The sequence below is a fragment of the Oncorhynchus nerka genome, linkage group LG7 (assembly GCF_034236695.1).
Source record: "Oncorhynchus nerka isolate Pitt River linkage group LG7, Oner_Uvic_2.0, whole genome shotgun sequence".
Lineage (NCBI taxonomy): Eukaryota > Metazoa > Chordata > Actinopteri > Salmoniformes > Salmonidae > Oncorhynchus > Oncorhynchus nerka.
Window position 1 is genome coordinate 28,204,042 of NC_088402.1, and position 25,024 is coordinate 28,229,065.

Sequence of the window (25,024 nt, forward strand, 5' to 3'; positions counted from 1 at the left end):
CTCTCACCAGTTCAAACGATGACCAGTCGGTATGTGCTGTTCTCCGGGAGCTGTGATTTAGACATAGGCCGACTGCATATCAGTTTTTATTGATTGCCTGTCCTCCCTTCCTCCCTTCACTCTTCCCAGGAAAAAGCAAAAAGCAAGACCAGTGTAAGAACACCCAGGTATACCCCCTCAGTGAGATCCAGTACTGCCCCTGTAACAAGTACAATGCCCAGCCCATGGGGAACTGGTCGGACTGCATCCTGCCTGAGGGTGGGCGCGTGGAGGGTCAGCCGGGCATGAAGGTCCAGGGGGACATCAAGGAGTGTGGCCAGGGCTACCGCTACCAGGCCATGGTGTGTTACGACCAGGACAACAGGCTGGTGGAGACGTCACGGTGCAACAGCCACGGTGAGTCCTAAACTTCTCACCAACATCCTATGATTGTCCATGTCTATAAGCAGTAAGTCACCTCGCTATGTATGATGATGTTATGTTGGTTAGTCTACCTTTGTCATGGTGCAACAGCTACGGTGGGTCAACCTCTACCACCTCTCATTAACTCACTTAAAGTTGTATGCATTAAACATAGCCACTGTGATTCATACAAGGTGTCTGAATTTCCAATAAAAGGCATGCTCAGTGATATGACATCATCATACACAGTGGGCCACTTCCTGTTCCTGAAAACAACAATGATCAGTGTAGAGAAATACAAGACAATGCAATTGGAAACACTTTGGTTGTGGTCTTTGGAATTCTCATCAATTTGTTACAGCCTCTTATTGAATACATTTAGAGAACATTGTTTCGTTGTTCTCTCCGTCAAGAGAATAATTAGTCGATCATTTACATATGTGTTCTATTGATTCGGCTCCATTCGACCTAATTTGATGTCAGACTGTTAGTGCGGTTTCTCTTCATCTCACTGTCCTTTTCAGCATCCCTTGATTGTAAATTCAAAAGAGAACAAATCAATGTGGTAACGGAGAGGATGCAGGATGCGGTCGCTCCGCCCCCTAGCCCAAATCTGTCAGGGGAACATCAATCACATTTCAATCAATCTCATTTATTTATAAAGCCCTTTTTACACCAGCAGATGTCACAAAGTGCTTATACAGAAACCCAGCCTAAAGCCCCAAACAGCAAGCGATGCAGACGTAGAACATCAGATCTGCGTTCTTCCCAAAGTGTTAGTATTCAGGGATACACAGCAGCATCGCCATCCAACCGATGCAGAGAAGAACCCAGCCTAAAGCCCCAAACAGCAAGCGATGCAGACGTAGAACATCAGATCTGCGTTCTTCCCAAAGTGTTAGCATTCAGGGATACACAGCAGCATCGCCATCCAACCGATGCAGAGAAGAAATGTAGGAATCATAGTGCTGTCGTATCGTCCATGTTAACCCGAGGAAGACGCAGCGCTTTAGCAAAGGGTTTGTTCTCTGTGTAAACCCATGCCTGTGAGTCATAGCTTCACTTGCAGTATGGGGCCTGTGGTGTGGTTGATGGTGTAGAACTGTGACGTCATGAGACGTCACAAGCAATTGCTATTGCCGTACTCTGGCTATTGCTATTGTATGTGTAGCTCTCCAACACCACTGTGCCTTAGACGTCACACTAAGATTCCCAACTTAAGCAACCATAGGAGATCAGGGATGGTGCTATATCTATACACAAGTCACTGGTATTGTAGCTCTATTGCTCGAACACCACAACCAACCTACCTGATTGGCTCCCACACGTACTATGTATTAAATTATAACATTTTTTATAATAATTTATTGTATTATCATTACAAACAAAAAAGGAACATAAGTTATATTAAAAAACATTAAAATATATTAAAAGATATATGGTTACCTACAGTGCCTTGCAAAAGTATTCATCCCCCTTGGTTTTTTTCCTATTTTGTTAAATTACAACCTGTAATATAAATAGATTTTTATTTGGATTTCATGTAATGGACATACACAAAACAGTGCATATTGGTGAAATGAAAAAAAGAAAAAAAAGAAAAGTGTTGTGTGCATATGTATTCACCCTCTTTGCTATGAAGCCCCTAAATAAGATCTGGTGCAACCATTTACCTTCAGAAGTCACATGATTAGTTAAATAAAGTCCACCTGTGTGCAATCTAAGTGTCACATGATCTTTCACATGATCTCAGTAAATATACACCTGTTCTTAAAAGTCCCCAAGTCTGCAACACCACTAAGCAAGGGGCACCACCAAGCAAGCGGCACCACCAAGCAAGCGGCACCATGAAGATCAAGGAGCTCTCCAAACAGGTCAGGGACAAGGTTGTGGAGAAGTACAGATCAGGGTTGGGTTAAAAAAAGATCCAAAACTTTGAACATTCCACGGAGCACTATTAAATCCATTATTAAAACGTGGAAAGAATATGGTGCCACAACAAACCTGCCAAGAGACGGCCACCCACCAAAACTCAGGCAAGGAGGGCATTAATCATAGAGGCAACAAAGAGACCAAAGATAACGCTGAAGGAGCTGCAGAGCCCCACAGTTAGAGATTGGAGTATCTGTCCAAAGGACCACTTTAAGCCGTACAGTCCACAGAGCTGGGCTTTACGGAAGAGTGTCCAGAAAAAAAATAAGCAAACACGTTTGGTGTTCGCCCAAAGTCATGTGGAAGACTCCCCAAACATATGGAAGAAGGTACTCTGGTCAGATGAGACTAAAATGTATCTTTTTGGCCATCAAGGAAAGCACTACATCTGGATCAAACCCAACACCTCTCATCATTCCGAGAACAACATCCCCATCCCCTGAAAGTTATGCACGCTCATGTTTTTTTGTCTTTTTTCTTGTTTGTTTCACAATAAAACATATTTTGCATCTTCATAGTGGTAGGCATGTTGTGTAAATCAAATGATACACCCCCCCCAAAAAAAAAATATATATTTTAATTCCAGGTTGTAAGGCAACAAAATAGGAAAAATGCCAAAGGGGGTAAATACTTTCACAACATTAGCATCTTGCCAACTTTTTTCCACCTTTTTCTATATGTGACAGGTGTTGCCAACATCAAAGCCTAAACTTTTATTTACGCAATCTGACCTAGTCATGATCAGAAACATTTAACATGCAGTAATGTAGCCAATCAAGTGTAGGCCTGTTATTTTGCTCGATGACGAGACTCGCATGCTTTTAAAAGTATAGATTGCTGTTATTTACTATTGGAATCATGATTTTATTGATTTAACCCTTATTTTTTTATTTTTTTTTATTTAACCTTTATTTAACCAGGTAGGCTAGTTGAGAACAAGTTCTCATTTGCAACTGCGACCTGGCCAAGATAAAGCATAGCAGTGTGAACAGACAACACAGAGTTACACATGGAGTAAACAATTAACAAGTCAATAACACAGTAGAAAGAAAAAAAGGGGGGAGTCTATATACAATGTGTGCAAAAGGCATGAGGTAGGCGAATAATTACAATTTTGCAGATTAACACTGGAGTGATAAATGATCAGATGGTCATGTACAGGTAGAGATATTGGTGTGCAAAAGAGCAGAAAAGTAAATAAATAAAAACAGTATGGGGATGAGGTAGGTGAAAATGGGTGGGCTATTTACCAATAGACTATGTACAGCTGCAGCGATCGGTTAGCTGCTCAGATAGCTGATGTTTGAAGTTGGTGAGGGAGATAAAAGTCTCCAACTTCAGCGATTTTTGCAATTCGTTCCAGTCACAGGCAGCAGAGTACTGGAACGAAAGGCGGCCGAATGAGGTGTTGGCTTTAGGGATGATCAATGAGATACACCTGCTGGAGCGCGTGCTACGGATGGGTGTTGCCATCGTGACCAGTGAACTGAGATAAGGCGGAGCTTTACCTAGCATGGACTTGTAGATGACCTGGAGCCAGTGGGTCTGGCGACGAATATGTAGCGAGGGCCAGCCGACTAGAGCATACAAGTCGCAGTGGTGGGGGGTATAAGGTGCTTTAGTGACAAAGCGGATGGCACTGTGATAGACTGCATCCAGTTTGCTGAGTAGAGTGTTGGAAGCCATTTTGTAGATGACATCGCCGAAGTCGAGGATCGGTAGGATAGTCAGTTTTACTAGGGTAAGCTTGGCGGCGTGAGTGAAGGAGGCTTTGTTGCGGAATAGAAAGCCGACTCTTGATTTGATTTTCGATCGGAGATGTTTGATATGAGTCTGGAAGGATAGTTTGCAGTCTAGCCAGACACCTAGGTTCTTATAGATGTCCACATATTCCAGGTCGGAACCATCCAGGGTGGTGATGCTAGTCGGGCATGCGGGTGCAGGCAGCGATCGGTTGAAAAGCATGCATTTGGTTTTACTAGCGTTTAAGAGCAGTTGGAGGCCACGGAAGGAGTGTTGTATGGCATTGAAGCTCGTTTGGAGGTTAGATAGCACAGTGTCCAATGACGGGCCGAAAGTATATAGAATGGTGTCGTCTGTGTAGAGGTGGATCAGGGAATCACCCGCAGCAAGAGCAACATCATTGATATATACAGAGAAAAGAGTCGGCCCGAGAATTGAACCCTGTGGCACCCCCATAGAGACTGCCAGAGGACCGGACAGCATGCCCTCCGATTTGACACACTGAACTCTGTCTGCAAAGTAATTGGTGAACCAGGCAAGGCAGTCATCCGAAAAACCGAGGCTACTGAGTCTGCCGATAAGAATATGGTGATTGACAGAGTCGAAGGCCTTGGCAAGGTCGATGAAGACGGCTGCACAGTACTGTCTTTTATCGATGGCGGTTATGATATTGTTTAGTACCTTGAGTGTGGCTGAGGTGCACCCCTGACCGGCTCGGAAACCAGATTGCACAGCGGAGAAGGTACGGTGGCATTCGAGATGGTCAGTGACCTGTTTGTTGACTTGGCTTTCGAAGACCTTAGATAGACAGGGCAGGATGGATATAGGTCTGTAGCAGTTTGGGTCCAGGGTGTCTCCCCCTTTGAAGAGGGGGATGACTGCGGCAGCTTTCCAATCCTTGGGGATCTCGGACGATATGAAAGAGAGGTTGAACAGGCTGGTAATAGGGGTTGCGACAATGGCGGCGGATAGTTTCAGAAATAGAGGGTCCAGATTGTCAAGCCCAGCTGATTTGTACGGGTCCAGGTTTTGGAGCTCTTTCAGAACATCTGCTATCTGGATTTGGGTAAAGGAGAACCTGGAGAGGCTTGGGCGAGGAGCTGCGGGGGGGGCGGAGCTGTTGGCCGAGGTTGGAGAAGCCAGGCGGAAGGCATGGCCAGCCGTTGAGAAATGCTTATTGAAGTTTTCAATAATCATGGATTTATCGGTGGTGACCGTGTTACCTAGCCTCAGTGCAGTGGGCAGCTGGGAGGAGGTGCTCTTGTTCTCCATGGACTTCACAGTGTCCCAGAACTTTTTGGAGTTGGAGCTACAGGATGCAAACTTCTGCCTGAAGAAGCTGGCCTTAGCTTTCCTGACTGACTGCGTGTATTGGTTCGTGACTTCCCTGAACAGTTGCATATCACGGGGACTCTTCGATGCTATTGCAGTCCGCCACAGGATGTTTTTGTGCTGGTCGAGGGCAGTCAGGTCTGGAGTGAACCAAGGGCTGTATCTGTTCTTGGTTCTGCATTTTTTGAACGGAGCATGCTTATCTAAAATGGAGAGGAAGTTGCTTTTAAAGAATGACCAGGCATCCTCAACTGACGGGATGAGGTCAATGTCCTTCCAGGATACCCGGGCCAGGTCGATTAGGAAGGCCTGCTCACAGAAGTGTTTTAGGGAGCGTTTGACAGTGATGAGGGGTGGTCGTTTGACTGCGGCTCCGTAGCGAATACAGGCAATGAGGCAGTGATTGCTGAGATCCTGGTTGAAGACAGCGGAGGTGTATTTGGAGGGCCAGTTGGTCAGGATGACGTCTATGAGGGTGCCCTTGTTTACAGAGTTAGGGTTGTATCTGGTGGGTTCCTTGATGATTTGTGTGAGATTGAGGGCATCTAGCTTAGATTGTAGGACTGCCGGGGTGTTAAGCATATCCCAGTTTAGGTCACCTAAAAGAACAAACTGAAGCTAGATGGGGGGCGATCAATTCACAAATGGTGTCCAGGGCACAGCTGGGAGCTGAGGGGGGTCGGTAGCAGGCGGCAACAGTGAGAGACTTATTTCTGGAGAGAGTAATTTTCAAAATTAGTAGTTCGAACTGTTTGGGTATGGACCTGGAAAGTATGACATTACTTTGCAGGCTATCTCTGCAGTAGACTGCAACTCCTCCCCCTTTGGCAGTTCTATCTTGACGGAAGATGTTATAGTTGGGTATGGAAATCTCTGAATTTTTGGTGGCCTTCCTGAGCCAGGATTCAGACACAGCAAGGACATCAGGGTTAACAGAGTGTGCTAAAGCAGTGAGTAAAACAAACTTAGGGAGGAGGCTTCTGATGTTGACATGCATTTTACCGTGTAAGTTGACTGAAAGCACATTTTAATTTACAGGAACGACCTAGGGAATAGTTACAAGGGAGGGGAAGGTGAATGAATGAGCCAATTGGAAGCTGGGGATGATTAGGTGGCCATGATCACATGAGGGCCAGATTGGTAATTTAGCCAGGACACCGGGGTTAACACCCCTACCCTTATGATAAGTGCCATGGGAGTCAGGACACCTTTTTACCGTTCTATCCGAAAGACGGTACCCAATAACTGAGGAAAATAATGCCTCATACTGGCCCTCCAACAATGCTCCCAGCAGCATCTGGTCTCCCATCCAGGGACTAACCAGGACTGACCCTGCTTAGCTTCAGTAGCAAGCTAGCAGTGGGATGCAGAGTGGTATACTTTCAATGTAAGACCCTATGCCTGCTCTGTAACAAAGTGAAGTTATAGAGATCAAACGTGGATCAAAAAATCATGGGCTTCCCTTGGGCTCTGTTTCAAAATATCACTTTTTTAAATGACAGCGGTTCCACATGTTGCCATGGCGTAAAATGTGTGGGAAATTTTGGCGGGGTATTTATTCTGTTATATTTCATTATATTCTTAGCCTGCTATAAAAATATATGCGTGTTGACTGTAATCATGATAGCCTAAGCGTGTCTTGTCTGTTTAATGAACAAAATAACTATTGAGTTCAAACTCAAAATATGCCATTCTTTTATTTTATTAGTCGTATGTTTCTTAGGACCTGCCTACAAACTATTAATAGTGGATTTGTTTGTGATGTGTATATTTAATGGATTGCCGGCATGTGCACTGGAGATATAAAAGGCTTACCCCAGCAAGAACGTGGTAAAAAATGGGACTGTATGAATTGGGTTCTAAAAAACATTGCCTGTTTTCTTTTACAGACAACATACCATACAGTCTGTCTGTAAACGGTACTATAGTGACAATTTGATTCCCTGCTTTATGTGGGCTTGGCAGGATGGTTCCATGTTAAAACAGAAAACGAGGCTGGCTGGAAAGGTTGACAGTGAGTGATCAATGGGTGTGTTCTGGCGTGATGGCCAGGTATTAGTGTGAGTGAGATAGCAGGTTCTGAGAAGCAGTGACCAACAGGCAGACTCTTATTGCCAGTGGCATGACAGTAGTGGGGCGGCCACTAACAATATAGAGGGATTGTCTGTCTTACAGTAGCTTCTCTGCTACAGTATACTTGTTTCAAAATGGATCTATATAGAACTACAAATAAAACTAAGCAAAATATGCAGTGTATCTGTAGTAGTGTTACTGTATCATAAGTGTCTGTAACTTACACAGGTCAGTTCCTCAGGAATTGGATTGATTTGATTTGTCTTTTCATTTTGGTTAACTAGTTGTTTCCGAATTGTTGTTTTTGTGGGTCTTTTAGGAATAGTAACCAGGTGACTTCCTTAAAAATGTAGAGGAAAAAGCCCAAATACAACTGGATTAGGGGGTAATCAATTTGGGCAACAAAAAATATCCCTCTAATAACGCTGTTAGTCTTTGTTTTTTTTTAATGTCCTAGAGGGAAAATAGACAACACTGTGTTTGTTCTTCTGATCTTATCTTACTTCAGCAAGTTCACAAACATACATTTACTAGATGTAAAATAGTCTAAGAACAAAAGAATGCACTCTAAAATTCCTAATTCGCAGTATGTTAATGTATTTCCACTGCTGAGGATCCACGCAGGTTCCTGTGTTTTGAGTCAAAACTTGTGACCTTGCTCCAGTAGCAGTAGTAATAACACTCAAAACAGCTAAGACCTCTGACCTCCCTGCTCTTTCAGTGGACACATGAGGCTCAGTAATCCACCCTTTTGCCCAGATAAAAATAAATAACAAGCCGAGAGAGAAGCACTCCTGCCAAAACTCCCAAAATCATAACCTCTCTCTCTCTCCCGTCCTCCATCTCTCTCTCTCCCTCCATTTCTCTCTCTCTCTCTCTCTCTCTCTCTTTCTCTTGCTCTCTCTGCCTCAGTTTCTTTCTCTCTCACTTGCTCTCTCACTTGTTCTTTCTCTCTCCCTCTCTCTGACTCACTTGCCCAGAAAAACAACAGTCTTCTAAATCGCACAACAGGCTGCTGCCCTCTTGTTCCATTGCATTTGCCAAGCTACAGTAAACAGTGTAATAATGCTGTTAGTTGCACAGCGCTGCCATCTCAGTTCTTTATAATCCTCTCTGTGGCTTTTCATCCGTATCAATAGGAATGTTGGATTTAGCTTGCTGCATCAACAGCTGTGTAAACTGATACAGATACTGCCAGATGATGAAACTATACTGATGCCTAGTTGTCTCTGTGGTTTCAGGTTATATTGAGGAGGCTTGCATCATCCCCTGTCCGTCTGACTGCAAGCTCAGTGAGTGGTCAAACTGGTCACGATGCAGCAAGTCCTGCGGCAGTGGGGTCAAAGTGCGTTCCAAGTGGCTGAGGGAGAAGCCTTACAACGGTGGTCGACCGTGCCCCAAACTGGACCATGTCAACCAGGTGAGTGGGAGACATTCATCACTCTTGGCCCTGTCTAGAAACAACCACTAGCCCTTACCCCAAAGACATTTGTAGAGATCTGAGAGGATTGGCCAGATTATTTCCATATTGCTTAAATTGATTAACTCTACTCAGATCTCCACAACTTAGTGTCTAGTCTCTTGGGGGTAGAGGATAACGGATAAGGGTTGTTTCTGGGCAAGACTAGAACATGGTAGAGGGTAGAGGTCTCTGGCTTGTTTTAATGTTTAATTCAAATACTTGGATTACGATTTAATGCATTAGATTAAAGGAACCATAACAGTGTTCATTTTTTAATGAAGCCAGAGTGGACATCTTTCAGTGTTTCATTCATTAGCTGAGTTAGGGCTTGTACACATTTACATTTTAGTCATTTAGCTTACAGGAGCGTTGAAGGTTAAGTGCCTTGCTCAAGAGCACATCGGCAGATTTTTGCACGTTGTCAGTTTAGGACTTCGAACCAGATACCTTTCAGTTACTGGCCCAACACGCTAACTGCTAGGCTACCTGTAAGATTAAGGAAGGGGAAAGAACTGTGAACTCTATGCTCCTACAGAGAAACAAGGGAACATGGTGTACTGCATTCTAATAATCCTATATTTAAACACTCACTGTCTGTTTCCCCACTATTATTTTCTTCTTTTCCTTGGTGTATGAACTGACCCCATCCACAGGCTCAGGTGAGTGACTTGTCACTGCCTTTTATAGTGTTTTTGTACAGATCAATGTATTTCTTCTTGCTGTGGGATGGATAATAGTGTGGGAGTAAATGTAATGAATGAGTTTTGCGCGAGCACAAACCTGCTCTATACTATTTCATCATATACAAATGTGTTAAAATACGTGCATTTTTGCTATGGGATGGATGGTGGTGTGACCGTGGGTGGCTAACTGTGTAGTGGTCTCTCACAAGGTGTATGAGGTGGTGCCCTGTCTCAGTGACTGTGGTCAGTATGTGTGGGTGGCTGAACCCTGGAGTGTCTGGAAGGTCAGCAACGTGGACCTGAAGGAGAACTGTGGAGAAGGAGTGCAGACCAGAAAGGTCAGGTACGGACGATCAGCTCTTATAGGTACAACAGCCTATTTGACTTATTCATTTAAGCTCCTAGTGGACTGAAGGACCGCGACAGTCTTTCCAACTAACCCTGTTCTGTGACGTTTTCTTAGCTTCATACATTCAAGGTGATTCCTGCCTTCATCTCGCCTTCATCTCCTCTACAAAAACCAACGATAATTGTATCAGTATTGCTAACCTATCGTTCCCCCTCTGTCCAGGTGTATGCAGAACACTATCAATGGGCCGTCGGACCCTGTGGAGGATTACCTGTGTGACCCAGAGGAGATGCCTCTAGGGGCCAGAGACCGCCAGCTGCCCTGCCCTGAGGACTGTGTCCTGTCTGACTGGGGGGCCTGGAGCAGCTGCTCACTGGTATGGACAGATGCTGACAACCTTGTTGTTTTAGCACCTATTTTATCCCTTTGCAATATTTCCAATATTTTGTGTTTTCTGGGTTTGGTTGGGAGCAAAGAAAAGTCCATCTCAGTAGGTGGACCAGTGCAGGACTATTCTAATCTGTTATAGTCTGAGGCTGTGGTGCTGAATACACTCAAAACAAGGGTAGACTGCTTAAAGGGTTAACTATTACCTGAAATACCTGTTGTGCTACTCACCGTGGATCTCTGTCTCACACCTTAACATATAATAACTGGCTAATCATGCCAAGTCTCCACTTTCTATTTAACCTGTTTCGGCCATATTCCCATATTCAGAAATGTCATTCACAGCAGAGCTCTTGTCAGCAACTTTCACTTCGGGTTTGCACCAATTTACAGTTTTTTACATTCCCCAGGACCCATTTCTCAATACCTAGTTCAATTCTTCAAATCTCTTCACACAGTTCTCCTAACCAACTTTCAGCTTGGCACAGCATTTCACATCTAAAATGCACTAAAACTACCAAAACACTTCATACATGTCTCAAATCAACACATTTTTCTATAACACAAGCAAATGTTGTTACCCAACAAGCACACGTTGTCACTCATAAAAAAAAGATCTAAAAACACTAACAACAGGTAGCATTACACAATGTTTTCTTTTGTAAAATGTCTTTACAAAACAAGAATGACACCTCTCTACTGTTTAGAATCCACTGCAGTTTATGTTTCAGGAATTAATCAGACATGATGCAATATGCTTCAATATGTTTTATGGCATTTTATGGCATTGAGGTATTCCAAAATACAAGAATTTGTATATACACCATCTACCGACACAGATACAGTAGCAGTGCTAGTCAACTATGTCTTCTGCATTTGGTCGCAGGTTCTCATCCACACCATCATACGTCATCTTGGGCAATACACCTGGGAAATAATATTTTGGCATGCCTGGTCCATCCCTGGCAATCTTCTGCAGATATGTCCAGGCATCCAGCATTCATTGCGTCCAGGAGGGACATTTGATTATGTGGATGGTGGTCATAAACCTTCCACCTCCATAAGGAAAATAATTCCTCTATGGGGTTGAGGAATAGAGAGTAAGGTGGAAGGAAAAGTGACACCATCCTGAGATGGGCTGTAAACCACTCTGTGACTGCATGGGAGTGGTGAAATGCCACGTTGTCCCATACAATTACAAACGTTGGCCGATTTCGCCTCACTGCACCCCTTTCCTCACCTGACACAACCTTCCATAGAGGTCATCCAGGAATGAAATGAGACTCTCTGTGTTGTATGGCCCAATTAGCGGTTTGTGTAACAGCCATCCATCAGAGGATATTGCTGCACACATTGTGATGTTGTCACCCCTCTGGCCTGGGACATCCACCCCTCTGGCCTGGGACATCCACCCCTCTGGCCCGGGACATCCACCCCTCTGGCCCGGGACATCCACTGTGGCTCTTTTCCCAATCACATTCCTTCCTCACCGCCGTGTTTTGGCCAGCTTGAAACCAGCCTCATCCACAAAGATGAATATGTGGGGTGTTTGCCTGGCTTCAATCTCCATGACTCTCTAAAATAAATCCACAAGGCAACATAAGAGTTAGGCTATTACAGTTGTTTACATTTTGCCTAAAAACATGCCATGGTGTGCCTCTGCTCTGTTCGGTTTTGTTCAAAACCAGTTCTGTATTTTATACTCATCTTACCTGGACATATTTGTTCCTGAGTTGCTTGACTCGTTCAGAGTTCCTCTCAAAGGGGACAGTGTACAACTGCTTCATCCTGACTTGATGTTGTTTCAGGACTCTAGAAATAGTTGTTATGCTTACATTGTGAATATTTCCAAATGTAATGTTGTCTGCCAACGCTCTGTTCCGAATCTCTGTGAGTTTTATGCCATTGTTTCTGATGACCATATCAACGATGGCAGTTTCCTGCACAGCAGTGAAAATCCTACCTCTCCCAGCTGTGGGAGGTAGCCGTTGGGTCCTAAGCAGAAATACAAAAACAATTACACATAAGTGGGTTTGGAGGCTTTGCTCAATGTACTTCTGTAATGTGCAGTTCAGTCAGATGCAGAATGCACATCTTACCTGTTGTTTTGCCCAGAAAGATGTGCAGATTTGTCTGCACTCTCAGACCAGCCTCTCTCAGACCAGCCTCTCTCAGACCAGCCTCTCTCAGACCAGCCTCTCTCAGACCAGCCTCTCTTAGACCAGCCCCTCTCATTGATGGACCATGATTTATTACATGATCACTTATAGCAGCCCTAATCTCATCTGAGACTACAGCTCTGGATCTTCCTCTCAGTCTTCTTCCACCACGCATACGTACTCCCCCCCCTCCCAGCCACTCTTCTTCCACTGTCAACCACTTCTCTATCTCTGTCTGGGTCCATGTTAAAATTACAGTACGGAATTATTCCTAAAATATCCCCTTTTGTATAGATGGTAATGAAATTGAAAGACTAACACCTGGGTAGGTGTTCAGCTACAATGGGAATCAGCTGTGGTTGGTCTAATTGTTTTGATAGTATTTCATTGTTTAGATTTGGAGTATATTTTAATAAGGTATTGCTGTATAAATGTAGCTAATTGCTGTCTTATTCAATTTTGTGTTATGTTAGGTTTTGAACTTAAGTTCAAGACTATGTATGGTTGTGTCTGAGTGAGAAAAGAACTCATGAAATTTGAAAGATGTAGTCATTGAATGTATTTCGTGCCAAAGCAATGAAAAATGAACCACAGTTTAGCCCACATAGCCTGCTGTTGTGATCACTGTGTGAAGAGTTTTGAAAAAGTGACCTAAGTATTGAGGAATGTGTCCTAGCGATTGTAACAAAAACAAAAAAACTGTAAACGATGGCCATTTGGTAAGTGTGATTCCCCTGTTGGGCTCTCACCAGTTTAGAATGATGTCATTTGATAAGTGTGATTCTCCTGTTGAGTTCTCACCAGTTTAGAATGATGTCATTTGATAAGTGTGATTCTCCTGTTGAGTTCTCACCAGTTTAGAATGATGTCATTGGTAAGTGTGATTCTCCTGTTGGGCTCTCACCAGTTTAGAATGATGTCATTTGATAAGTGTGATTCTCCTGTTGGGCTCTCACTAGTTTAGAATGATGTCATTTGATAAGTGTGATTCTCCTGTTGGGCTCTCACTAGTTTAGAATGATGTCACTTGATAAGTGTGATTCTCCTGTTGGGCTCTCACTAGTTTAGAATGATGTCATTTGATAAGTGTGATTCTCCTGTTGGGCTCTCACTAGTTTAGAATGATGTCATTTGATAAGTGTGATTCTCCTGTTGGGCTCTCACTAGTTTAGAATGATGTCATTTGATAAGTGTGATTCTCCTGTTGGGCTCTCACTAGTTTAGAATGATGTCATTTGGTAAGTGTGATTCTCCTGTTGGGCTCTCACCAGTTTATAATGATGTCATTTGATAAGTGTGATTCTCCTGTTGTGCTCTGACCAGTTTAGAATGATGTCATTTGATAAGTGTGATTCTCCTGTTGAGTTCTCACCAGTTTAGAATGATGTCATTTGATAAGTGTGATTCTCCTGTTGGGCTCTCACCAGTTTATAATGATGTCATTGGTAAGTGTGATTCTCCTGTTGGGCTCTCACTAGTTTAGAATGATGTCATTTGATAAGTGTGATTCTCCTGTTGGGCTCTCACCAGTTTATAATGATGTCATTTGATAAGTGTGATTCTCCTGTTGGGCTCTGACGAGTTTAGAATGATGTCATTTGATAAGTGTGATTCTCCTGTTGGGCTCTCACCAGTTTAGAATGATGTCATTTGATAAGTGTGATTCTCCTGTTGGGCTCTCACCAGTTTATAATGATGTCATTGGTAAGTGTGATTCTCCTGTTGGGCTCTCACCAGTTTATAATGATGTCATTGATAAGTGTGATTCTCCTGTTGGGCTCTCACCAGTTTAGAATGATGTAATTTGATAAGTGTGATTCTCCTGTTGGGCTCTCACTAGTTTAGAATGATGTCATTTGATAAGTGTGATTCTCCTGTTGGGCTCTCACTAGTTTAGAATGATGTCATTTGATAAGTGTGATTCTCCTGTTGGGCTCTCACTAGTTTAGAATGATGTCATTTGATAAGTGTGATTCTCCTGTTGGGCTCTCACTAGTTTAGAATGATGTCATTTGATAAGTGTGATTCTCCTGTTGGGCTCTCACTAGTTTAGAATGATGTCTTTTGATAAGCGTGATTCTCCTGTTGGGCTCTCACCAGTTTAGAATGATGTCATTTGATAAGTGTGATTCTCCTGTTGGGCTCTCACTAGTTTAGAATGATGTCATTTGATAAATGTGATTCTCCTGTTGGGCTCTCACCAGTTTATAATGATGTCATTTGGAAAGTGTGATTCTCCTGTTGGGCTCTCACTAGTTTAGAATGATGTCATTTGATAAATGTGATTCTCCTGTTGGGCTCTCACCAGTTTATAATGATGTCATTTGGTAAGTGTGATTCTCCTGTTGGGCTCTCACCAGTTTAGAATGATGTCATTTGATAAGTGTGATTCTCCTGTTGGGCTCTCACTAGTTTAGAATGATGTCATTTGATAAGTGTGATTCTCCTGTTGGGCTCTCACTAGTTTAGAATGATGTCATTTGATAAGTGTGATTCTCCTGTTGGGCTCTCACCAGTTTAGAATGATGTCATTTGATAAGTGTGATTCTCCTGTTGGGCTCTCACTAGTTTAGAATGATGTCATTTGATAAGTGTGATTCTCCTGTTGGGCTCTCACCAGTTTATAATGATGTCATTTGGAAAGTGTGATTCTCCAGCAAGGCTCTTACTCATTTAGGTGATGTCCATTTGGTATGTGTTATGTTCTTACTGGGTTCTCACCAATTTAGTGTGGTGCTCCGGCAAGGCTTGCACCAATTTAAGTGCTGGCTATTCAGTATGTATTATTCTCTGGTGGGAGAATAGCTAGGATTTTTCCTTTGAAATGAATGGAGGGAAAGAGAGAGGGTGGAAGACTTTCAGCAGGGAAGATGATCTCATGCAGCTCTTAATAGCATGCTGTGACCAAGGTATTATTGGAATATCTCTGGTGGAAGGGGGGGACCTGTGTGTGTGTATATCTGTGTGTGTGCGCACCTGTGCGTGTGTGGGAGCGTGTGTGTATGGGAGAGTGCTGTGGAAATGTGTGTCTGTGAAACGTGCATGAAAGTGTGAGCGTGTGTGTGTGTGTGTGTGTGTGTGTGTGTGTGTGTGTGTGTGTGTGTGTGTGTGTGTGTGTGTGCCCGTGGTGAACCTCTAGTGGGAAGAGGGCCCTGCCATTGCCCTTCCCAGGTTAATTATATGGAATATGTGGCTGTATAAGCAGGGGAAGACAGCACTCCAAATAGAAATGGTCTGAAAACACCTGAATAGACCAATTTATCTTGTAGGGGTTGGTTGGGGAAAATAGACAGACGTGGAAATAGACAGAGGGTAATGTAGGGGAAAATATATATTCATGGAAAACCTTTTTCAATTTGCTGGTCGGAAAGTGGTAAATTCACTTTTACAGTGTTTCATATTTGGTTTGCATCAAACGTCAAACTAAAAGCGGATTTCCTGACTTGCTTTAGGTCTAGGCCAGGCTATTGTAAAATCATCTTGTGACTACGACTGATGTAAAAATGGCTTCTTAAATGAATCTGTTTGATTAATTGATTGACTTCTTCTCTGATTTAAGCCATGCAACAAAATCAGCACTCGGGATAGGACAGCATACCCCGTTCGTCAACCTGGAGAGGGAAAGCTGTGCCCCAACACCACAGAGACCGAGCCCTGCAGCCTCAACAGCAACTGCTATCACTACTCCTATAACATCACCGGTAAGGCAAATGTCAGCCTGGATTACTGCATGCGATGGATGGTACCAGAGCCAAATATCAACATGGAAATATATGGCTCTGGATGGTAAATACAGTATGTGATCTTACATCAAGTGGATTTAGACCGCCTGGCATTTGATATGAATTAAGTGCACTCCAGAGGAAAAGGGGTTGGGAGGTAGGCAGTCTCCTTTTTCACCTCACGTTTCTTATGCTATTTTGTTTTTTACGCAGATTGGAGCACCTGTCAGCTGAGTGAGAGAGCTGTGTGTGGTAGTGGCATGAAGACACGCATGCTGGACTGTGTACGAAGCGACGGCAAGTCTGTCGACCTCAAGTTCTGTGAAGAGGTCTGTGTTCTTCTCTTTCCATTCCAAAGCTCATTGGTGATTAATGAGAGCGATTCTTCTGTCGTCAGAGTCCAGACAGGTTGCTGTTGGTGTGTTGCCTGGGCGACTTGGAAACAGCGAAGAAGAAGAATCTCTCATTCTCCACAAATGGCCAAATAAAGTACTTTTCTTTTTGTTTCCTTGTCTCTTTCAGCTGGGGCTGGACAGGAAGTGGCAGATGAATGCTTCCTGTGTTGTGGAGTGTCCCATCAACTGCCAGCTATCTGATTGGTCACCCTGGTCCGAGTGCACACAAACCTGTGGACTAGCAGGTACGTCACCATCTCCTTAACCCACTCTTTGTGACAAAAATATGATTCCGTGTTAAAATGCTGGGAATGCGTTCAAGGCTAATCACATCAAATTCTGAAGGTATAGCCATAAATCAAAGAAATAACAGAGAACTGATTAAGTGGTCCATTCACCTGTCTATTTCACCTATCAATGTTATATCGGTCCATGGATAGTGGGTAGTCTGTGACTAGAAGTCATTTGACTAATTATCCATCCATCCACATAAACTGGGTGGTTCGAACCCTGAATGCTGATTGGCTGAACGCCATGGTATATCAGACCATATATCAAGGGTACGACTGCACTAATTACATTGGTGACCAGTTTATAATAGCAATAAGACACCTCAGAGTTTTGAAGTTGGAAGTTTACATACACTTAGGTTGGAGACATTAAAACTCATTTTTAAAACTAGTTTTGGCAAGTCAGTTAGGACATCTACTTTGTACATGACACAAGTCATTTTTACAACAATTGTTTACAGACAGATAATTCACTGTATCACAATTCCAGTGGGTCAGAAGTTTACATACACTAAGTTGACTGTGCTTTTAAAACATCTTGGAAAATTCCAGAAAATGATGTCATGGCTTTAGAAGCTTCTGATAGGCTAATTGACATAATTTGAGTCAATTGGAGGTGTACCTGTGGATGTATTTCAAGACCTACCTTTAAACTCAGCACCTCTTTGCTTGACCTTATGTGAAAATTAAAAGAAATCAGTCAAGACCTCAGAAAAAAATTGTAGACCTCCACAAGTCTGGTTCATCCTTGGGAGCAAATTCCAAACGCATGAAGGTACCACATGCATCTGTACAAACAATAGTACACAAGTATAAACACCATGGGACCATGCAGCTGTCATACCACTCAAGAAGGAGACACGTTCTGTCTCCTAGGGATAAACGTACTTTGGTGCGAAAAGTGCAAATCACGGTCTGCACATGGGGACAAAGATCGTACTTTTGGAGAAATGCCCTCTGGTCTGATGAAACAAAAATAGAACTGTTTGGCCATAATGACCATTGTTATGTTTGGAGGAAAAAGGGGGAGGCTTGCAAGCAGAAGAACACCATCCCAACCCTGAAGCACGGGGGTGGCAGCATCATGTTGTGTGGGTGCTTTGCTGCAGGAGGGACTGATGCACTTCACAAAATAGATGGCATCATGAGGAAGGATAATTATGTGGATATATTGAAGTAACATCTCAGTCAGGAAGTTAAAGCTTGGTCGCAAATGGGTCTTCCAAATGGACAATGACCCCAAACATGCTTCCAAAGTTGTGGCAAAATGGCTTAAGGACAACAAAGTCAAGGTATTGGAGTGGCCATCACAAAGCCCTGACCCTCAATCCCATAGAAAATGTGTGGGCAGAACTGAAAAAGCGTGTGCGAGCAAGGAGGCCTACTAACCTGACTCAGTTACGCCAACTCTGCCAGGAGGAATGGGGCAAAATTCATCCAACTTATTGTGGGAAGATTGTGGATGGCTACCCGAAACGTTTGACCCAAGTTAAACAATTTAAAGGCAATGCTACCAAATACTAATTGAGTGTCTGTAAACTTCTGACCCACTGGGAATGTGATGAAAAAGAAATAAAAGCTGAAATAAATCATTCTCTCTACTATTATTCTGACATTTCACATTCTTAAAATAAAGTGGTGATCCTAAACTGACCTAAAACAGAGAGGATTAAATGTCAGGAATTTTGAAAATCTGAGTTTAAATGTATTTGGTTAAGGTTTATGTAAACTTCCGACTTCAACTGTATTTGGCCAATATACCACGGCTAAGGGCTGTATCCAGAACTCTGAGTTGCATCAAGCGTAATAAGCCATGGTATATTGGCCATATACCACACCTCCTCTGGCCTTATTGCTTAATTATAGCACTGTATATCGTAGTATAGGGTGTGGATTTGCAGGAATGGTGGGTAGTCTGTGAGTCATTCCTTATTACTCATAGCGCTGCAGGTTCACAATGCTACTGATCAACAGCACACACAGCTTTGAAACAGCCTCTCCTCTGAGGTAATGGCTGAAACGAGAAGCATTTTATGATGTGAGAGAGAAACAATTGTGAGCCTTAAACCAACTGAGAGTAATGGGGGGGATGATGATGTCCTCATGTGTAATCCTACAGGATCAGAGGATTGATTGACGGTCCATTAAGCCTGTGTGTTCTGGGCCTGAGGGACCACTCTGCCACTCCAGGAGTCCTTCAGAGCACTGGCCAGTGTCATAGTTGGCCAGGGAGCAAATACAGGCTGAGATATGAAACCAATACAGGCTCTAGCTATTGTGGTTGCCATTAATCTGTCCCCAGGCAACGTGAGGATTTGTCACAGGATTAGAGTAGCAGCAGATAAACCACAGGAAGAGGAGAGGAAGAGAACAGCTTCTCACACTCACTACTTTTCTTCCTGGAGTTGATTGTTCATCTAATTGTCGGATGGCAGGACACAATTACGTTGAGTAGCTAATATCTGTTCCTGAGCCAGGTAATTTCGTTTTTTTCTAAATGAAATGGAGACACCTAGAAGCACCAATGTATCGTATCAATCAGTGCGATGTAAACACAAACACAGGCACTCGGCGCGCGCACACGCAGACACACACACCTGACCTGGGTTAAAATACAATTTTGGTCATTTCAATTACTTTCAAAGACATTTAGATATGTTATATTATTCAATGGAAGGTATTTGTAAATATACTTGGAAATAATTTGACAATACTTTCAAATAATTCCAATAGAGGTAGTTGATTGCGGCCAAGTATTTTGAAAATACTCAAAGAAAAATAAGTATTTCATAATAAATACTCCAATGTATTTGAACCCAGGTCTTTCACTCGCACACACGCACACACACACACACACACACACACACACACACACACACACACACACACACACACACACACACACACACACACACACACACACACACACACACACTAGTTTCCTGGGAAATATCAGACCTGTGTGCAGAGATAATGTGTCTTCCTTGGCAAAACCATGATAGCGACAGCTGGCACTAGCTTCCCCCTTGACCAGCGGCCCACCCAGTCACACACTGCTCCTCATCCCAAAACTCACCGCTACTATAGACAACCTGTTGAGTGAGTAGGTGAGTAGAGAGACAGGACCGGAGAGCATAGAATCAGAATCCCATTGGAGAATAATAGTTACCTTTGGTGTAGGCAATAGTGAACCTCCCCTTGAGTGAACCACCTTCAAAAAAAGCAGAGGAGAGAATCTCAGGAAAACCCTGACTGCTGATTAAAAATAGCTTTGAAGGAAGGAGAGAACCTCTATGGGGACAGCACTTCCCCTCACTGTGGGGACAGCACATCCCCTCTCTATGGGGACAGCACATCCCCTCTCTATGGGGACAGCACATCCTCTCTCTATGGGGACAGCACATCCCCTCTCTATGGGGACACGCATCGTGGCATGCATCACGGTGTGTTCACTAGAAGATGAATTGGCAGCTGTGTGAGACTAGAGACTAGCTGCAGGCTACACCAAGCCTGGGGGACTCCATTCTAATTGTGTTCAACATTAAGGAGAAGTATATGCCTCCCAGGTCCTGTGCGTGTGCAGTCAGCTTTAGAGAAAATAACACTGACACATGGAGATATCAATTACTTCTACAGCGAACAAATGAGAAGGAAAGTGGCAAATGTATATTAAGGAGAGGGAACTTTATTTGATGTAGCATCAACTGAATTTGACTGGTCAACCCTCTGACCCTGGTTCCTCTCTAGTAGAGCTAGGAGTATAGTAGAGGTCTGGTCAGCCCTCTGAGCCTGGTTCCTCTCTAGTAGAGGTAGGAGTATAGTAGAGGACTGGTCAACCCTCTGAACCTGGTTCCTCTCTAGTAGAGGTAGGAGTATAGTAGAGGACTGGTCAACCCTCTGACCCTGGTTCCTCTCTAGTAGAGCTAGGAGTATAGTAGAGGTCTGGTCAGCCCTCTGAGCCTGGTTCCTCTCTAGTAGAGGTAGGAGTATAGTAGAGGACTGGTCAACCCTCTGAGCCTGGTTCCTCTCTAGTGGAGGTAGGAGTATAGTAGAGGACTGGTCAACCGTCTGAGCCTGGTTCCTCTCTAGTGGAGGTAGGAGTATAGTAGAGGACTGGTCAACCCTCTGAGCCTGGTTCCTCTCTAGTGGAGGTAGGAGTATAGTAGAGGACTGGTCAACCCTCTGAGCCTGGTTCCTCTCTAGTGGAGCTAGGAGTATAGTAGAGAACTGGTCAACCCTCTGAGCCTGGTTCCTCTCTAGTGGAGGTAGGAGTATAGTAGAGGACTGGTCAACCCTCTGAGCCTGGTTCCTCTCTAGTGGAGGTAGGAGTATAGTAGAGGACTGGTCAACCCTCTGAGCCTGGTTCCTCTCTAGTGGAGGTAGGAGTATAGTAGAGGACTGGTCAACCCTCTGAGCCTGGTTCCTCTCTAGTGGAGGTAGGAGTATAGTAGAGGACTGGTCAACCCTCTGAGCCTGGTTCCTCTCTAGTGGAGGTAGGAGTATAGTAGAGGACTGGTCAACCCTCTGAGCCTGGTTCCTCTCTAGTGGAGGTAGGAGTATAGTGGAGGACTGGTCAGCCCTCTGAACCTGGTTCCTCTCTAGTAGAGGTAGGAGTATAGTGGAGGACTGGTCAGCCCTCTGAACCTGGTTCCTCTCTAGTGGAGGTAGGAGTATAGTAGAGGACTGGTCAACCCTCTGAGCCTGGTTCCTCTCTAGTGGAGGTAGGAGTATAGTAGAGGACTGGTCAACCCTCTGGCCTGGTTCCTCTCTAGTGGACTGGTCAACCCTCTGAGCCTGGTTCCTCTCTAGTGGAGGTAGGAGTATAGTAGAGGACTGGTCAACCCTCTGAGCCTGGTTCCTCTCTAGTGGAGGTAGGAGTATAGTAGAGGACTGGTCAACCCTCTGAGCCTGGTTCCTCTCTAGTGGAGGTAGGAGTATAGTGGAGGACTGGTCAGCCCTCTGAACCTGGTTCCTCTCTAGTAGAGGTAGGAGTATAGTGGATGACTGGTCAGCCCTCTGAACCTGGTTCCTCTCTAGTGGAGGTAGGAGTATAGTGGAGGACTGGTCAACCCTCTGAGCCTGGTTCCTCTCTAGTGGAGGTAGGAGTATAATGGAGGACTGGTCAACCCTCTGAGCCTGGTTCCTCTCTAGTGGAGGTAGGAGTATAGTAGAGGACTGGTCAACCCTCTGAGCCTGGTTCCTCTCTAGTGGAGGTACTGGTCAACCCTCTGAGCCTGGTTCCTCTCTAGTGGAGGTAGGAGTATAGTGGAGGACTGGTCAACCCTCTGAGCCTGGTTCCTCTCTAGTGGAGGAGTTCTGGTCAACCCTCTGAGCCTGGTTCCTCTCTAGTGGAGGTAGGAGTATAGTAGAGGACTGGTCAACCCTCTGAGCCTGGTTCCTCTCTAGTGGAGGTAGGAGTATAGTGGAGGACTGGTCAGCCCTCTGAACCTGGTTCCTCTCTAGTAGAGGTAGGAGTATAGTGGAGGACTGGTCAGCCCTCTGAACCTGGTTCCTCTCTAGTGGAGGTAGGAGTATAGTAGAGGACTGGTCAACCCTCTGAGCCTGGTTCCTCTCTAGTGGAGGTAGGAGTATAGTAGAGGACTGGTCAACCCTCTGAGCCTGGTTCCTCTCTAGTGGAGGTAGGAGTATAGTAGAGGACTGGTCAACCCTCTGAGCCTGGTTCCTCTCTAGTGGAGGTAGGAGTATAGTAGAGGACTGGTCAACCCTCTGAGCCTGGTTCCTCTCTAGTGGAGGTAGGAGTATAGTAGAGGACTGGTCAACCCTCTGAGCCTGGTTCCTCTCTAGTGGAGGTAGGAGTATAGTGGAGGACTGGTCAGCCCTCTGAACCTGGTTCCTCTCTAGTAGAGGTAGGAGTATAGTGGATGACTGGTCAGCCCTCTGAACCTGGTTCCTCTCTAGTGGCGGTAGGAGTATAGTGGAGGACTGGTCAACCCTCTGAGCCTGGTTCCTCTCTAGTGGAGGTAGGAGTATAGTAGAGGACTGGTCAACCCTCTGAGCCTGGTTCCTCTCTAGTGGAGGTAGGAGTATAGTAGAGGACTGGTCAACCCTCTGAGCCTGGTTCCTCTCTAGTGGAGGTAGGAGTATAGTGGGGGACTGGTCAGCCCTCTGAACCTGGTTCCTCTCTAGTAGAGGTAGGAGTATAGTGGAGGACTGGTCAGCCCTCTGAACCTGGTTCCTCTCTAGTAGAGGTAGGAGTATAGTGGATGACTGGTCAGCCCTCTGAACCTGGTTCCTCTCTAGTGGAGGTAGGAGTATAGTGGAGGACTGGTCAGCCTCTGGCCTGGTTCCTCTCTAGTGGAGGTAGGAGTATAATGGAGGACTGGTCAACCCTCTGAGCCTGGTTCCTCTCTAGTGGAGGTAGGAGTATAGTAGAGGACTGGTCAACCCTCTGAGCCTGGTTCCTCTCTAGTGGAGGTAGGAGTATAGTAGAGGACTGGTCAACCCTCTGAGCCTGGTTCCTCTCTAGTGGAGGTAGGAGTATAGTGGGGGACTGGTCAGCCCTCTGAACCTGGTTCCTCTCTAGTAGAGGTAGGAGTATAGTGGAGGACTGGTCAGCCCTCTGAGCCTGGTTCCTCTCTAGTGGAGGTAGGAGTATAGTAGAGGACTGGTCAACCCTCTGAGCCTGGTTCCTCTCTAGTGGAGCTAGGAGTATAGTAGAGGTCTGGTCAGCCCTCTGAGCCTGGTTCCTCTCTAGTAGAGGTAGGAGTATAGTAGAGGTCTGGTCAGCCGTCTGACCCTGGTTCCTCTCTAGTGGAGGTAGGAGTATAGTAGAGGTCTGGTCAGCACTCTGAGCCTGGTTCCTCTCTAGTAGAGGTGGGAGTATTGTAGAGGTCTGGTCAGCCGTCTGACCCTGGTTCCTTTCTAGTGGAGGTAGGAGTATAGTAGAGGTCTAGTCAGCCCTCTGAGCCTGGTTCCTCTCTAGTGGAGGTAGGAGTATGGTAGAGGTCTGGTCAGCCCTCTGAGCCTGGTTCCTCTCTAGTGGAGCTAGGAGTATAGTAGAGGACTGGTCAACCCTCTGAGCCTGGTTCCTCTCTAGTGGAGGTAGGAGTATAGTAGAGGACTGGTCAACCCTCTGAGCCTGGTTCCTCTCTAGTGGAGGTAGGAGTATAGTGGAGGACTGGTCAGCCCTCTGAACCTGGTTCCTCTCTAGTGGAGGTAGGAGTATAGTGGAGGACTGGTCAACCCTCTGAGCCTGGTTCCTCTCTAGTGGAGGTAGGAGTATAGTAGAGGAATGGTCAACCCTCTGAGCCTGGTTCCTCTCTAGTGGAGGTAGGAGTATAGTAGAGGACTGGTCAACCCTCTGAGCCTGGTTCCTCTCTAGTGGAGGTAGGAGTATAGTGGAGGACTGGTCAGCCCTCTGAACCTGGTTCCTCTCTAGTAGAGGTAGTAGTATAGTGGAGGACTGGTCAGCCCTCTGAACCTGGTTCCTCTCTAGTGGAGGTAGGAGTATAGTGGAGGACTGGTCAACCCTCTGAGCCTGGTTCCTCTCTAGTGGAGGTAGGAGTATAGTAGAGGACTGGAGCCTGGTTCCTCTCTAGTGGAGGTAGGAGTATAGTAGAGGTCTGGTCAGCCGTCTGACCCTGGTTCCTCTCTAGTGGAGGTAGGAGTATAGTAGAGGACTGGTCAACCCTCTGAGCCTGGTTCCTCTCTAGTGGAGGTAGGAGTATAGTAGAGGACTGGTCAACCCTCTGAGCCTGGTTCCTCTCTAGTGGAGGTAGGAGTATAGTGGAGGACTGGTCAACCCTCTGAGCCTGGTTCCTCTCTAGTGGAGGTAGGAGTATAGTAGAGGACTGGTCAACCCTCTGAGCCTGGTTCCTCTCTAGTGGAGGTGGAGCTGGTCAGCCCTCTGAACCTGGTTCCTCTCTAGTGGAGCTAGGAGTATAGTAGAGGTCTGGTCAGCCCTCTGAGCCTGGTTCCTCTCTAGTAGAGGTAGGAGTATAGTAGAGGTCTGGTCAGCCGTCTGACCCTGGTTCCTCTCTAGTGGAGGTAGGAGTATAGTAGAGGTCTGGTCAGCACTCTGAGCCTGGTTCCTCTCTAGTAGAGGTAGGAGTATTGTAGAGGTCTGGTCAGCCGT

General features: G+C 45.1%; 1 protein-coding gene across 1 annotated transcript in view; it reads left to right on the forward strand.

Moving 5' to 3' along the window:
• The window catches only part of LOC115124836 (thrombospondin type-1 domain-containing protein 7A-like), a 181,992-nt gene that overhangs the window by 120,123 nt on the left and 36,845 nt on the right, over positions 1-25,024 (forward strand). Inside the window, exons 14-21 of the mRNA XM_065021043.1 lie at positions 130-396; positions 8,724-8,902; positions 9,598-9,603; positions 9,837-9,970; positions 10,199-10,352; positions 16,082-16,223; positions 16,458-16,573; positions 16,767-16,884. Of these exons, the coding sequence (XP_064877115.1) occupies positions 130-396; positions 8,724-8,902; positions 9,598-9,603; positions 9,837-9,970; positions 10,199-10,352; positions 16,082-16,223; positions 16,458-16,573; positions 16,767-16,884 (1,116 nt within the window). The remainder of the gene's footprint in view (positions 1-129; positions 397-8,723; positions 8,903-9,597; positions 9,604-9,836; positions 9,971-10,198; positions 10,353-16,081; positions 16,224-16,457; positions 16,574-16,766; positions 16,885-25,024) is intronic.